The sequence below is a fragment of the Hypomesus transpacificus genome, unplaced genomic scaffold (assembly GCF_021917145.1).
Source record: "Hypomesus transpacificus isolate Combined female unplaced genomic scaffold, fHypTra1 scaffold_52, whole genome shotgun sequence".
Lineage (NCBI taxonomy): Eukaryota > Metazoa > Chordata > Actinopteri > Osmeriformes > Osmeridae > Hypomesus > Hypomesus transpacificus.
In genome coordinates this window covers 797,043-813,636 of record NW_025814031.1, presented here as the reverse complement: position 1 = coordinate 813,636, position 16,594 = coordinate 797,043, and the positions used below count along the sequence as shown (strand labels likewise).

At 41.7% G+C, this 16,594-nt stretch overlaps 2 protein-coding genes and 1 long non-coding RNA gene across 4 annotated transcripts in view; 2 read left to right on the top strand and 1 right to left on the bottom strand.

The window, feature by feature from the left end:
- Positions 1–16,594, top strand: part of LOC124465495 — a 250,554-nt gene that overhangs the window by 194,744 nt on the left and 39,216 nt on the right. The gene's annotated exons all lie outside the window — the stretch shown is intronic.
- Positions 1–16,594, bottom strand: part of mfsd13al (major facilitator superfamily domain containing 13a-like) — a 62,812-nt gene that overhangs the window by 31,804 nt on the left and 14,414 nt on the right. The gene's annotated exons all lie outside the window — the stretch shown is intronic.
- LOC124465494 (piggyBac transposable element-derived protein 4-like) lies at positions 8,291–9,189 on the top strand. The gene is made up of 2 exons (XM_047017309.1): positions 8,291–8,591; positions 8,703–9,189. The coding sequence occupies exons 1-2, from the start codon at positions 8,342–8,344 to the stop codon at positions 9,020–9,022; spliced, it is 570 nt and encodes a 189-aa protein (XP_046873265.1). The 5' UTR covers positions 8,291–8,341; the 3' UTR covers positions 9,023–9,189.

Genomic DNA, 16,594 nt, shown 5'->3' with positions numbered 1-16,594 from the left:
TAGTAACTCTTGACAATCGCAACTGCACAGATGAATCAGTAATAGCCACAGTGCACACTTTGGAGTCCACAGGCAAGGAAAAATACCAAGACTTTGTCAAGAAGGTGCTTGATGACCGCACCCACTCTATCCATGACCCAATCAAGAGAAATTCTCTGCCGCTCTTCAGAAAATGTCATCACAAGCAAACATCTAAACAGGGAAAGAAGATCAAAGTGCTTCAGAATAATGTAGCCCTCTTTGGCAGGCTGTACATTTCAATGCAAAGCCGGGATGGAAACTTGGATGATTTCTTTGCACATGAGATACAATCCTTCCCACCTTCTCTGTCAGACCTTGGCGCACTTCACTTACCAAACACAAAGTCTCACCTGCTCCAATGTCTTGACCAGCCTAGGCAAACAGAGCCACCTTCAACCTACAACTGCAAAGTCCTAGATGGTGCCGTCATTGTCCACTGCTTGCCCACAACCAGAAGCACATTTGATGAGTATTCAGATGCAATATTCATCCCTTACCTAGAGAGTCAGCTTCGGGATGCAAAAAGATTGGATCTTGTTTGGGACACTTACACCACAGACAGTTTGAAAGAGTCTACCCGAGAAAAGCGAGGCACAGGTGTACGAAGGAAAGTATCAAGTCATACCAAGCTTCCTGGCAATTGGATGGACTTCCTTCGGGACTCAATGAACAAGGAGGAACTGTTTGGTTTTTTGACTTCCAAGATTAAAGAGTTTAGCTGGCCACAAGACAATGCTGTCTATGCCACATCAGGGCCAGCTGTGGTATCCATTGGTTCCAGCAGCCCCATGAACAACTGCAATCAGGAGGAAGCAGACACGAGGCTTGTAGTCCACATTCTTCATGCACTGGAACAAGGGGAGACAAAGTTCCTGGTACGTACAGTGGATACAGATGTCATTGTCATACTTGTTGGCACCTTCCATGACATGCTTGCGACTCAACCTTTGGTCGACATCTGGGTTGCTTTTGGTATGGGCAAGAATTACAGGTTTTACCACATCAACACCATCTGTGCAAGCCTCGGGGAGTCACGATCAAAAGGCCTACCTGTGTTCCATGCATACTCTGGCTGTGACACGACCTCTGCATTCAATGGAAAAGGCAAGAAGTCAGTATGGCAAGCCTGGCAGTCTTATGAAGATGTTACAGAGACATTTGTATTTCTGGCCAACCATCCCTTCCAGCAGCTCGAACTGGATGATGAATCATTCCAGAAGCTCGAGAGACTGACTGTTATTCTGTATGACAAAACCAGCCCTTTGACCTCAGTCAATGAAGCAAGAAAGGAACTTTTCTGCAAGAAGAATCTGGCAATGGACAAATTGCCATCCACCCAGGATGCACTGCTCCAGCACCTGAGACGAGCAGTGTATCAAGCAGGAATCTGGACTACCAGCACACAAACACAGCAGGTGGTTCCTTCTCCACAACAGTATGCCTGGAACAAGGTATCCAACTTATGGGTGCCTGTTTGGATGACAACTCCAGAAGTTCAAGAGCGTGCAGGGAGCTCATTAAATGTTCCTGCAAAGGAGACTGTTCCAACTGCAGCTGTGGCAAAGCAAACCTGGACTGTTCACCACTTTTTTTACTACAAATGTAATGTGTTCTGGACTGAGAGTGTTAACTGTTTTTGAATAAATTCTGAGTTCTTTCCTGCATTGGGTCTGCGTTTAAGTCCCTTCCTGCAATTATTAACACAGGCTGGACAAAAGCACCAAACATGCCCTGCTGCCCCCTCCCCCGAACTCCCCCTCCCCCCCAGACTCTCCCCCACCCTCTGGTGATAAATAACGTTTGAGATATGGCACAACATGTGAAAACTATGGTGGCGGACAACACCAAAACACAGATATTGTACCACTAAACACCAATAAAATGTGTTAAAATCATTAGTAAGAGCAACCATAAAAAAAGTCTAGGCTTGTTTTTGTTTATACTAATTAATGGATCTAAAATGTATTAGATGTAATTCGTTTTTAATATAATTACACCCTGTCTGTGGACAGAAATGGGCCGAATTCTGAAAAATGGGCCAGAATTCTGAAAAATACCCTTAAATATTAAATAGGGAGGGGGGGGGGGGGGTGGCTCCTAAGCTAAAAGTGACTACCAAGCCCTAAGGAAGCCTCATGCAAAATTTGGTGCTTTTGTCCGCCCGGTAGCGGTAATGTCGAAAATACCCGTTAAGCCAACTGACTAAAATGTTTTATGGGTCATTTTTTTGAACCGTATGACCGATTTTCAAAAATGAAGTACCGTTGGATTCCCTGGATCGAGACGAGTTCAACGCACCCTATGACGTCAATTTCCGGTTATATAGATTTTACGGTTTTAGCAATAACCTTTGAAAGCCTACTCCTACAACTTTTTTTCAATCTTCCCCAGAATTGGAACACATCATCGTCAGAGCAATCTTACAGAAGTTATCTAAAGATTTTTGATTTTCAAAACCGTTTGTCCGGTACAGCCAATCAAAATCAGCAACAAAGCAACCAAACAGGAAGTTGAGTCATATCTCAGCAAAGTGATTTGTTTGCTACGTGAGAGCCCCGTCAGCCTCCATTGACGATTGCGGCAGCAACAACAGTGTTGTCGATCTGCTTCTAATGAGTATTTTCTTAATTTCGTACCAGGGTCAATTCTACATCCAAATGGAGAGCAGTAGGGCTGGGCGGTATGACGGTATATACCGTGCAACGGTAGAAATGTGTCTACCGGGAGAGATTTGGCTATACCTTTTCAACCGCGGTATACTTTTCAGTGTTTCCCACACAGACTAATTTGTGGCGATACGCCACAGAATCAACACCGGCTGCCACATATTGCATTTCGTAAAAAACATTTTTTTAACACTATTTAGGTTAAATATGCTGCGAATTCTTTCAGCTGCATTTCCTTTCCCTGCTCTCCCTCCGTCTCTCTGTCACTTACGCGTCTTTTTCACATACATAGCCACAACGTCAGCACACGTTAGCAACGATGCATATATTCGCCGTTCTAGTAAGACAGACAGCTATATCAGCGAGCATTCAGCATTAGCTTAAGATCTAGGAAAGTTCAGGCTACTTTTCGCTGGGTACCTACGAACATGTCTTAATCAAAGGTTCCCCTTCGTTCTTTTGGTGAGAAGTCTCAGGAGCTAGCTACTTACCCGGCGTCACGGAGCCGACCAGTTAAATAGTTATTTAGCACTAGCGTTGCTACTTGCATATGCAGAAATTGTTTGTTTGTGGTTGATTTTGTTAAGGTGTGAATAATTTTGGATGAATAGTTAATATAATAAAGTTCTGTGTAAAAAATTATTAACAAAGGAATTATTTTTAACCCCCCCCCGTTTGTCTGAGGGCATTACGGATCCGTATTGGGAAGTATTGCGCTGCGTGCTATGCTACATTCACTTGAATGGGGCTTCCCAACGTTCTGCGGTGAACAATTTTCTCATATTTGACCGTTGCTATGCATATTTGACCGCTGTCAAGGGAAGTGGCCTTTTTGCCTCTGATTCACGTCTTTCGTAGCACTCCGCAAGTAGTCCGGTAACTTATTTGAACACACAGCATGGAATGAAGTTACTGGAATGTCATGTGTTCGATGCATGCAGCAGCGCAGCTAACATTTGCGCTTCATCTCTAACTATCAAAGGTAGAGCTAAACTCCTCAAAAGTGATCACAACCACTTGTCACTGTGTGAAGCAATTTGCCTTTATTGTGTATAGTCGATTAAGTTATCTTCTGTCCTGTCGTTTGAAGCATTCATTTTAGCTCCGGCATTCGTCTCCCATTGTTGATCACTTCACGTTAATTATCGGGTGTTATCAGCAAACGTTCGCGTTGTCAAGTCAACCCATTATTAAACTGAGCATATCAATTTTTATTCCATCATTGAACTTAGCATTTTAATTGTTTAACAGAATGGCCGATGTTTGACACTGTCATATTATATGATTTGACCTTGGCTGAAAATTGAAGATTCTATAACTAAGCTAGCGTAGCTAATAGAAGTGTAGAAGAAGAGCAACGGAAAAATTTAAATGTGTATGTATACATACTGTATATGGTGTGCAGCATTATAGAAAATTATATAAAAGAAAATTAATGTAAACTAGAAAGTGCATTTCCTGCAGAAAATGCGTTGGAATGCTGAAAGCTGAAATTAATTTAAAAAAATTGCTGAAAATACAGAAATGAGAAAATACCCGCAAGCTGAAATGAACTTTAAAAATGTGTCAGTCACACAAAAGAGGCAGTGTGGAAGCTAAACTCCATCACCTGCCAATGCTGAAATACAATGCGGGAGAAGCAGAAAGCTGAACTGTTAACCCTTTGAAGCGTACGAACATACCGGTATGTCCAGTCCTGGCTGGTCCCTGGAGCGTACGGACATACCCGTATGTTTAGAACGCGTCCTTAGAATGTCCAGTTTGGCTTATTACGTAACAATAAACTCTTCAAAATTAGACTACGTGTATATTATAAACATACGTCTTGATGCACTGTATATTTTGAGAAAGTTTACCTTTATTATCCATATGAAAACGTTCAAACAAATTAGTTTAGCTAATGTTAGCTAATAGCTAACCAAAAATAACTCACGCTTTACTCACGTCACCTGGTAAACCATAAAATTATCCGTTTTCCTTGACTTGGCTATCACTTCCAACACATGTTACTTTTGTACAACCAACTACAGATCGAAATAATAGATATACGTTCACTAATATGCATCTAAAACATCCGACAAAAGTTTGTCTTTCGTCTTGTTTTGAGCTACTAGAGGCCATCTTTGATTTTTTTTAATCTTCCGGCAACAAATATGACCCTTGATGATGTACCACTTGACCCCGTACGCCTCAGTATTTTCTCGTGAGAAGAGTAGGTTCTCGTTGACCCTTTGACACCCACAATGCATTGAGTACTGATCAAAACAATAAACATGGCAGCCCACGTTATCGGTAATAGCAATTAGCTTATCATCCTATACACTACCATTACCACTAAAATCATATACCACAACCACAATATGTTAATATTTGAATATCGGAATAGCAACTACTTCCCTAATTTGCAACAACGTGTTTTAAAAAGGAATATACGTTTAATTTTACCACAGTACAGTAACTTTTTACTAATATTTGTCGTCAGACTCGTCACTCACATGATTCCCGCTCATATGATTTGCGCTCACATTCACCAGTCATAGAAATATAACTTTTCCACAATGATGACACATTGAGTACATATGTTATGCCAGGTTGCTTAGCTTTGTCTTGTCCCAAGAATTTCGGTGCCCAGTCTGACCTTGTGTTGTTGTGTGCATCTGACAATAAAATACTTTAACTTGAAGTGTTTTTAAATTCTGATGGTAATCTTGCCGAATAACACGTGTGGCACACCCAAATAATATGGCACACCTAAATGAAAACAGATTATAAACAGACGAATCAATTTGGCATTACAACGTTTTAATTCAAGGCATTGGTTCTAGTCGAGGCAAACTCCTGCGACTGTGAACACAGAAACACTGACATGTGGTGCCCACAACCTGCCGTTCCGCTGGACCATCCGGCTGACCCTTACTACAAAAGTCCCACCGGCATCAATACTAATATTGCTGGTACAGCCACAGCAACATCCCACAACTTTCTACATCGAGTGCGCGTTACTGTTTCGCGCTGCGCATCAGTGCAGGTTTATAGCCTATTGGTGATTGATCACATTATGAAAATTGCACATTTACTGGGTATTTGGGTGGCTCTGAAAAGAGCCTTTGTGTTGTTTCGTAAGCCACACGCTTACAGGACGGTTCTCAGGCCGACCAGGACATTCTCGAGGAACAGCTCGTTCCCCCTACGGTTCAGATGAACCCCGTCCCTCCTAAAAACGTCCTGGTCATGGCGGATGTTGCTGTTGGCGACTCCAACTCTGCGCATGAAGCCGGCCACTCCGGCATTCACGAACCGCCTTGACCTCTCAATGCCATAGGCACTGCGGCCCCTCGCCTGGCTCCGGTACACTCTCCGCTGGATGATATCGGAGAACAGCACCATGGTGTCGGGGAACATCCAGTGGATGCAGTCGAGGTCTCGCCTAATGCTGCGCAAAAGGCTACACCCCGACTGCGACCCGAGATTGTTCCCCCCGAGATGGATAACCATCACGGCCGGTGCTGGTCCCGACGTCCGGCGAAGGAGTGGCACCAGCTGCTCCCACCTCATCCCGCGTCGGCCCATCCAGTGGACCTGGCAGTCCAGCCCCAGGGTTCGGGTGAACCTTGCAGACCGGGTGGCGGTCAGGTGGCGCTCCAGCCAGTGGACGATTGATGATCCAACGATCCAGATATCCATTGTAATAGTAATAAAGTAATTGATAGATATTGACAGCAAATAAAGGTAAAGATATGTAAATAAGTTGGCACGCCTCCAAAATTTCAAGGGGGATAGGCGGCAAGATGCTATGCCACTGTACATTTGACCCCTCCCACCGGTCACTCGCTATGACGAGCTAACCAAAGCAAGAGAAAACAAAGCAGCCTACCTGATCCCTATTAGCCACATTAGCTCATATCTCTGTCCACATAACTAACGTGCACACATCATAAACACGTTAAAATCACTATATGTGAATATTTGAAAATCGGAACAGTATATACACCGTACGTAGCAATAACCTGGTGAAAAGAAAGACATTACGTTGTATTTGACCACACTAACTTTTTACAAGTAATTTATTTTCACTTACTGATCCACCCATACTGCATTGCAATGTAAACAAATATGGCTGCCCCCATCACCGGCAAATCAATAGCTTTTGGAAGCTAACTTGTTGTCATCTGTACAACTTCCATATAAAAGGCAATTTTGGGTTCATTTGAATATATTGGATAATCGGAATATCTGATACGCCCCCTATATGTAAAAATATGTGAAAACATAAGCAAATCAAATATTTATACCTCAGCACTGCTGAGATTCTTTCCCCATTCAATGACAAATGACGTAACGTTGCTGTCAGTGTCTCTCGCAACCCGCCACTTGCTACTCGTACTCGACAAGGACAACACCGACAGCAAACTTACAGCAAACAAACGGCATTTAGTCAATTAGCAGACTCACTTTTCCAGAGTATTACTCCAGAAATGGCATATTTTTCGGGCAAAAGGAAGCAACTCACAGACATCGACATCCAAGAAATGTTTTTTAATTCAGATGAAGAAGAGGAGTACAACACCGATGCAAGTAGCAGTGATGACAGTGATGGTGAGGGTCTGCCCCCAAACCTAGAGGACCTTGCAAACCCAGAGGCCGAAGGTCCCTCTAGTGAAGGCGAAATGGAAATGGGGGATGAAGTGGAGGAGGTGAGTTCCACGAGCTGGTGGGCCGCCAGTGATTTCACTCCCCCTGGACCCAGAGTTGTGTTTAATGAAACACTGTCTGGGGTGCAGACCCCCCCCGAAGATCCCACTGAGGCTCAGTGTTTCAAACTGTTCCTCACAGAAGAACTAGTCGAGGAGATAGTGGAGGAAACAAACCGCTATGCTTCAGTGCAGCAGGAGATGATGCCGTCCGGAGTAAAAGGCAAGATTGCTAAATGGGTGCGGACAACCGTGAATGAGATGTACTCATTCTTGGTCGCTGTCCTCCTGATGGGAATTGTGAGAAAGTCGTCCCTCCGAGACTACTGGACCACAGATCCCATCCTCCTGACCCCCTTCTTCGCCACAATTTTTTCCCAGGACCGTTTCCTGCTTCTCCTCCGTTGCTTGCACTTTGTCGACAGTGCAAGCGCTAACGTAAATGATCCCCTGCACAAGATCAGAAATGTGTTTAGTGCTCTCACCACTTCATTCCAAAGGGTTTTTGTGCCACACAGAGACCTCTGTGTCGATGAATCCCTAATGAAGTGGAAGGGTAGGCTGGCATTTCGGCAGTACATCCCATCAAAAAGGCATAGGTTTGGTGTCAAATTCTTTGTCCTTTGTGATGTGTTGACCGGTTACGTGCAGGACATGATCATTTACACGGGATCCACCACTGACATCACCCACTTTCCAGGACTTGGGATATCTGGCTCGGTCGTGATGACCTTACTTGCACCCCACCTAAAAAAGGGCCACGTCCTGTACATCGACAACTGGTACAGCAGTCCAACATTGTTCCAGCACCTCCTCTCCCGAGGAACGGGGGCCTGTGGGACCGTTCGTGCAAATCGGAAGGGGATGCCAGCCTTCAGCCCTAAAATGAAGAAGGGTGAAGTGGAGTTCAAACAAAATGGCAGTCAGTTGGCCGTTAAGTGGCATGATAAACGTGACGTTCATATGCTCACCACTGTTCATTCATCAGTGATGTCAGCCACGGCAAGGATTGATCATGCCACCGGGGAGAGGAAACTCAAGCCAGCTTGTGTTCTTGACTATAACAAGAAGATGGGGGCTGTGGACAAGGCGGACATGGTGAACAGCTTTGTCGAATGTGCCAGGAAGACTACCAAGTGGTATAAGAAAGTCTTCTTTCACTTGGTAGACACTGCTGTTCTCAATGGCCACATCGTCCACCGTCAACAGTCTGGTGAGAGAAATGCACAATACATTTCAAATTACATAATTTCCTTACAAAGCTTTTAAAATAATTGAGTTGCTGTGATTACTGATTCCTACTCATTTACTTCATTCTGATTAGGGAGAGTCATCCCTTACCAGGAATACAGACTGAACTTGATGAAACAGCTGCTCGAGGTGCATCATACACCTCGACGCCCATCCACCGGTGGCCGTCCCACATCAGACAATCCTCTGCGGTTGACTGCCAGGCACTTTCCCTCGGAGGTCCCTCAGACTGCTACCCAAGGAAGCAGGACCAGGAGGAAGTGCAAGGTGTGCACTTCTACCTCGCGTCGGAGAAAGGAGAGGAAAGTGACAAAGTTCATGTGTGTGGCATGCAACGTTGCCTTGTGTGCTGCCCCATGTTTTGAGGAGTATCACACACTCAAACATTATTAAACACCCATCGTTCTACCTTGGCCGTTGAGCGGGATTTAAAAGCCAACGGTTCAAGCAGGACGTTCACATGACATCTTGGTGAGGGGTCATGCCACAACAACTGATCAAGCCAACAGATCTCCCGTTCTACCTTGGCCGTTGAGCGGGATTTAAAAGCCAACGGTTCAAGCAGCAGGTTTGTATGTGACTTTCTGCCTTGGCGTTGAGCGGGATTTAAAAGCCAACGGTACAAGTAGCAGATTTTCAACACTCCCTGCATTATACATATACACATATATAATGATATTCAACAATTGTTTCTATTGTACTGCCCTTTCTCTGTTTCAGATATGTAGTTCCGGTTATAAAAAAAAAAAAAAAAAAAAAAAAAACATTTGTTTCAGATATCCTGTTCCTGTTATAACCCCCCCCCCTACACACACACACACAAATATATTTTCTGTTTCAGATATTCTTCGAGATATCCAGTTTGTGTTAAAAAAAATAAATAAAAAAAACCTTATTTTTTTCCCCAGATATCCAGTTCAGTTCCTGTTATAAAACCTTTTTTTCAGATATCCAGTTCCTGTTATAAAAAAACACAAAAAAACAAAAAAAAACTAACCACCTCTTCTAGAACCATCACCTTATCGCGGTGAAGAGGTTTGTGTGTCCTAATGAACCTGGGGGCTGTGTTGTCTGGAGCCTGGTGCTCCTGGTAGGGTCTCCCAAGACAAAGTGGTCTCAGGTGAGGGGCCAGACTAAGAATGGTTCAAAAAAACAAAGGACGACATAGTAAACCAAGAGAGGAGTCAACCTGCTCGGAGCCCTAGTCTGGAGCCAAAACAATAAACTCTCTTTTTTTTCAGATAACGTCAAGCTATCCAGTTGTTTCAATGTGTACTAATTGTTCTTTCCAAAAAATCAAACAATTGGTTATATGTACATATATCAGATGGACTTCAAGCTATACTTTCTCTTTTTATCCTACTATGCACTAATTATTATTTCTGTTTCAGATAACACATTTCCACCTTCGCCGTTGAGTGGGCAAACTAGAACCTAAAGATTTTCCAGGAGCTTGCTTGATCGCCTTTTTGCTAGGGGTCAGGGAATAATTTTCCAGTCTCGCCTTTATTGGCTCAAATTGGCTGACTGGTTTTTCGATTCCCTCTGGAAAAGCAGTTTTTAATTATATAAAATAAAAACAATTGTTTCAAATACTGAACTACTGTGTCTTTTGTACATGTATCCTGTGATTTAGAGGCCTGTGCAATTTACTCAGCTAGCATACAGTACGATATGGGTAAACCATGTTCATGAAATAAGTTACTAGCGTTAGATGAAAGCCTGCCAGACAACAATAATCGTGCATTGCAATCCATTTGGACCGAAGACTTCTGCAGTATTTAGTATAAGGTAAAATCCGACTACACTAAATAACGCTACGTAACATGGCCACTAGTTAGTAACAGCTAGGTTAGCTAGGTTAGTTGAATTACACTCTAGCTAGTTGAATTACACTATTACGAGCTAGCTAGTTTAGCAAACACATCACCTCGTAAAGTACAACAGTTAATACTTTCATCTCAATATCATGCAAAATATATGTGTTGTAACTTCAGTTGAACAAACACTTCACTTACCAGAAAAACGTCGCCATGAAAGGTAAACATGGTCCCACGAGGCGGATGAAATGCATCAAGGCGGAGGGGGGTGGGGGGTGGTCGTAATATTCTAAACAACCAATGGGTTGTTGCCTGGTCAAAGCTACGGGGTCCAACAGGTTCAACTCAAAATGCGAATAGAGAAATGCTTAAATTGTACAGCAATTCGACATTAATGCGTCATAATTAATTTCTGGAACGTTAAAATTGATCCAAAATCACGCGCATTAAAAACTCACCCTGGGGGACCAGTCAAACAATTTAGAACGTACGTGTGAAAGGGTTAAACTGTAGAAGTAGAATATTCGTTTTAGTAGCTGAAATCATAGAAACAGAAATACTATTCTACCGACAGTTTCAAAAACGTGTTCCTTCTGCTATCTCTGACAAATTTGTCACCAGATTTTCATTGGTCTCTATGGGGCAAGAGTTGGACTTTATCTCGCTCGTGGGGCTCTGAAAAAGTGTGTAAGTCTAAATGTTGCAATGCTGGCAAATTTTAAATACTTTTTGAAACAGATTTCGAAGCTCTAAGCATTTCAGTCAGCACTCTAGGCTCTCCACATACACACCCATGTAAATGTCAGAAACTATTTGAAAAACTCATGGAACATAATCAGTGATGTTGAACAAAGTTGAATAGATATCAAAAAGATGGATAAAAAAGTTTTGTCAACATTTTAAAGTTTAAATGGTGGCTGTAGCTAAAATATTGAGGAAGAAGAAGGATTTGAAAGTTGAAGAAGTTTAAGGCCGAATCCCAATACTCCCCTTAGTTTACCCCTAGCCCTCGAAACTGAGGGGTAAGGGCTACAAATCCCTAAGAAATGGGACGCCACTTGGTTACAGGTACGTCATCTAGCAGGTATCGATATCTCCAAAGCAAGTAGTGTTATGCACTGATATTAAATGAAATTCGCTGCTAATGGAGTTTACTTAAAACTGTAGACATGCTAGTCAGAGAAATGCGGGACTGTTGTGTAATTCAACACTGTAGCATTAGCGTGTGACTCATTGTTGCTTGCAGCTATATTTTCAAGGGGTTTTTTGTTTCAAAGGGTGTTCTTAATGAATTATGCAAGGATAAATGCTTGAATATATCACCAGATGGGAAAACGGACCCACCTGCAACCGACGCAAGCAAGCACACCCTAAAATTTCCCCAGAAATGTTACCCTCTCTAGTTATTATTATTACACATCTTCTCCCATTGGAGTCTATGGCAGCCCCTAGAACCATATGGTAAAAAGTTGTGAAATTTGGCACACACTAAGCACAGTCCCCTCTTTATATTCAACAAGTTTCATGTCACCCATTGGAGCTCTCTAGCCCCACCAACTGGTCAAAGTTGGACTTGTGTTTACACACGTAACTTTTGAACCGTATGACCGATTTTCAAAAATGAGATACCGTTGGATTCCCTGGATCAAGACGAGTTTAATACACCATATGACGTCAATTTCCGGTTATATACATTTTCCGCCATTTTGAATTTTAAGAAGAAAAAAAATTTGCTTCTCCTCCAATTTTTGTCAAATCTTCCCCAGAATTGGCAGATATCCTCGTCAGAGCAACCCTCACAGACATTATCAAAGATTTTTGATTTTCAAAACCGTTTGTCTGGTACAGCCAATCAAAATCGGCAACAAACCAACCAAACAGGAAGTTGGATCATATCTCAGCAAATCTTTGAGATACCAACACCGAACTTTGTGTGATGACTCGAAACCCTCGTCTGAGGATGTCCACACAATTTGGTGTCATGTGATCACTGGGCGTGGCCGCAGGAAGCAAAAATGTGTTTTGGCCAATAACTATTGATTTGTTTGCTTTTATTAAGTGATTCCTTTGTCTCAAGATATCTTGGGACGTTCCGTGTGTGACTAATAATAATCTGTGATAATTACCGAATTGATACGGCCGCCATTTTGAATTCATTGAAAAACCTTTGTTCTCTACTTCCCTTACAAAGTGTGTCCAATCTTCACCAAATTTGCCAGATATTATCTTCAGACCAAGCCTCACAAAGGCCATCACATGATTTTTAGATTTTCAGAACCGTTTGCCCGTTACAGCCAATCAAAATGTGCCATTAAGCCAGCAAACAGAAAGTTGGGTCGTACCTCAGCAAATCTTTGATGGATTCACACCAAACTTGCTGCATGCACTCGGAACCCTGTTCTGAGGATTTCTAAAGTGTTTTAAGGGTCATTTGACTGCTTAGCCACTTCATTGCTGCTTGCAGCTATATTTTTTTATAATTCCGTTGAAGCATGGTTGAAAAGCAATGTCTGACATAACATTCATAGATTTTTATTTATTATTACTTTTGTCAGATTAAAGTTTTTTCTATGACCATGACAACAATTTTGTCCACGTGTGTACACAAACTGTATTTATTCAAATACATTCTTAAAAATTGATGTGCATGGTGTATTGTTTGCTACTGAAAAGTAGCACATGGTAATTATGGGGTTAGGTATTGGGTAATGCAGGAGGGATTGCCACATTATCATCATAATGTGTTAACTCTACATATCAAAAGATAATCATTACAACAAGAGTTTGTGTTACAACTAGAGTTTCAGTGTTACAATCAAAAACAATATATATTTTTTGTGCTCTGTGTCTAGGCCCTAAGTGTCAATTTATTTTTCTTTTTTTAAAGCTAATATTGCATTGGTAAAAGGAAGAGCCCGTTTTTATCTCTCCAGGACCTGCTTCAAGCAAGTTGGGAACGTAATATGTGGTTTTGAAAACTTCTGGCATTATAGTGGATCCGTCATGACTTTTTACAGGCTGTCAACTGGCTAACATTTGGGCTAGTTCTGACAGTTTTATTGGGGTGATACCGGCACAATTAGGCCATAAGGTGAAGTAGGAAAAAGTGGCTACAAAGTGATTTTCGTTCCCACACATGGGTACTACTTTTTAAATGCATTTTTTCATAGACAACACCCTTATGGACTTTGTTAAAAGTTCTCCGCAAAATATCCAGCAATTTTTGGTCACAATCCATAAATTTATATAATTGTACATAAAAAATAAACTAAATTCTTTTGCTGCTGGTTTTGCTTGTAACTAAATTTTTATTCATTTTAGCAACACAAAATAACTCTCAAACTGTCATTTATACATATATCTAAACATTTGACACAGGTATTGGTGCATTAGTATACTCAAGTGTGAATGTAGACCATGAAATATGGTAAATTTGTGGAAAATATGCTTATACTTTACAGATTGGCACCAAGCAAAATAAAAGTACACATTGTACATTTAGCAAAACTGTGATGTTTTATACATCAAAATGTTCAGTAGGCACAGTGCAATCACAGAAAGATAAAAAGAAAGAAGCGCACTGGCCCAAGTTGGCTGAAATGACTCAAAATGCTACCCCGTCCCCCTTAATTCTGAAGAATGCCAAACATTTGACAATTCTACAATAGATTAATTGCAGCTCAAAATCAACCTAAAATACAACACAGCGCATCTTTACTCATCAGTATTATCCCTACTTATCAGTAACATACTCATCAGAATCATCTTTACACATCAGAATCATCTCACTCATCAGTATCATCCCTACTCATCAGTATCATCCCTGCTCATCAGTATCATCTTTACTGATCAGTATCCCTACTCATCAGTATCATCAGAATCATTCCTAATTATCAGTAACATCTTTACTCATCAGTATCATCCCTAATAATCAGCATCATCCCTAATCATCAGCATCATCCCTAATCATCAGTATCATCCCTAATCATCAGTAACATCTTTACTCATCAGTATTAGGGCTGCACGATTAATCAAATTTTAATCACAATCACGATTTCCCACAATCAAATTCACGTGATCGAGCGATATTTCAAATGAGTCATTCCGTTAATAGAACGCTCCGTATCAAAGTTAATTTTTGCAAAGCCAATCTAGCACTCCGTAAACCAATAGGTGCGTTCGACATCGGCTGTGGCTGCATGAAACGACAAGCGAAAGTTAAAAACGTATACGTCTGCGTTTGCACCTCCCGTCCACACTAATACGGCGTATTCGGACACTGAAAACTGAGCTTTCGAATACGCTCCCCTAGCCGGAGACATTTGAAAAGGCCGGGTTCGCGTAGTAGTGTGGACGGGGTCCACGGAGCTTTTCAGATTCGATGACATTCAGTTGCTATGGCATTGGGGGTAGCTTTCCCTCTATAGCTATAATGTAAAGATGAACATGGAAAGTGAAAGAAATATGCTGCTCCATCTCTATAATTTATTTACCAGTTTAGTTAGTGTAGGCTACTTAAGTATTATCACTTAGTAGATACACGTTACTCCGCGTTGTACTCGGAGTGCCTGAACGATAGGGGGACAAGGCAGAGAAGACGGTTTAAACCAAACAGAGCGCCGATTCTGGGTGAGACCTGGCTGAACAGCTAGCTGGTGGGACAATTTTAAAACACCAATTGGTATTGCCAGAGGAGTATGTAAACAGGGCACCGTGGCGGAAGGGAGGGGCAGGAGTGGCGTAACCATGACAATGATTGTCATGTACCCGTGTTGGTGTGGACGGCAAACTTTTGGAAAACGACATGAAAACGCTAGTGTGGACGGAGATCGTTTGTTTTTTATTGATTGTATATTTTGAGTTTTATTCACATCCATTCCGCAGGTATAATGTATTGCAACAATCAAATTTGATTCGATAAAATCAACAAATAATCGTGATAATTAATCGTGATCTCAATATTGATCAAAATAATCGTGATGATCATTTTGGCCATAATCGTGCAGCCCTAATCAGTATCATCCCTAATCATCAGTAACATCTTTGCTCATCAGTATCATCCCTACTCATCGGTATCATCTTTCCTCATCAGTATCATCCCTAATCATCAGTATCATCCTTAAGCATCAGTATCATCCCTATCGCTATAGTCAGAGCTGTCATCCCATGTAGCCCTTGCCTCTGTTTCCTGGGTAAAATTTGCACAATTTTGACACTGACAAATCAGTACAAGAAAGTCTTGCAGACATACAGGAACATCTTTCAGACTCACATTTGCCTTGCTTGCAACTGCAGTGGACTACCTGCAACACACAGGGGCAATCCTAGCTGGGATTTCTAGTCAAGTTCAAGTCTTTTATTGTCAGATGCACAGAACAACACAAGAAAGGTCAGACTGGTCACTGAAAAAGTCTTAGGGCAAGACAACGCAAAGCAACCTGGCATGACATAACAGATAAGTACACAGAACATAGATAAAATCTATGATAAGCAAAAATATAATAAACCTCATAATATATAATAATATACAATATTCAATACAGTATAGTAAACTTCTAAATACACAATACACATAATAACCTATACTAACCTTATAAACCTAAACTAACTTAAGACAAGTGAAGTACAAAAGTGCAATATTGCTGATAGTGCAACCAGTAGCTGAGAGTGTCAGTGTGTAAAGTGAATTGTGACAAGTGTATCCGTGTCCATATCAATGTTCATTCAGAAGCCTGATGGCCCTTGGAAAGAAACTATTGTCCAGTAGGGCTGCAACGATTAGTCGACGTTATCGACAACGTCGACAGTAAAAAATAGTCAACAAATATTTCTGTTGTCGACAAATCGTATGATCTCATAGGACCTATTTTAAGTGCCTGCAATAACGTGATTTGACCAGTGCGGCGCTGTAGCGCTAGACTAAGGCAGCCCTCCCGTATGCTATCCAATAGAAGAAAACAGCGGTAAACATTTTAGGGTGCAAATGGGCCTGAAAAAGTCTTGTGTGGGAAGGTTTCACCAAATATCCAACTAAAAATACTGTAAGGGTGCTTTCACACCTATTAGTCCGTCTGCTTGGTCCAAATCAGTGGATGATTTGCTACTTTGTTGCATTATTCATTAGGTCCGGTTTGTGTTCACACGG

Excerpts from the sequence above, each read along its gene's own strand:
- LOC124465494 (XM_047017309.1), top strand. The coding sequence starts at position 8,342 with ATGCTCACCACTGTTCATTCATCAGTGATGTCAGCCACGGCAAGGATT. Across the intron at positions 8,592-8,702 it reads CGTCCACCGTCAACAGTCTG|GGAGAGTCATCCCTTACCAG; the intron begins GTGAGAGAAATG and ends CATTCTGATTAG.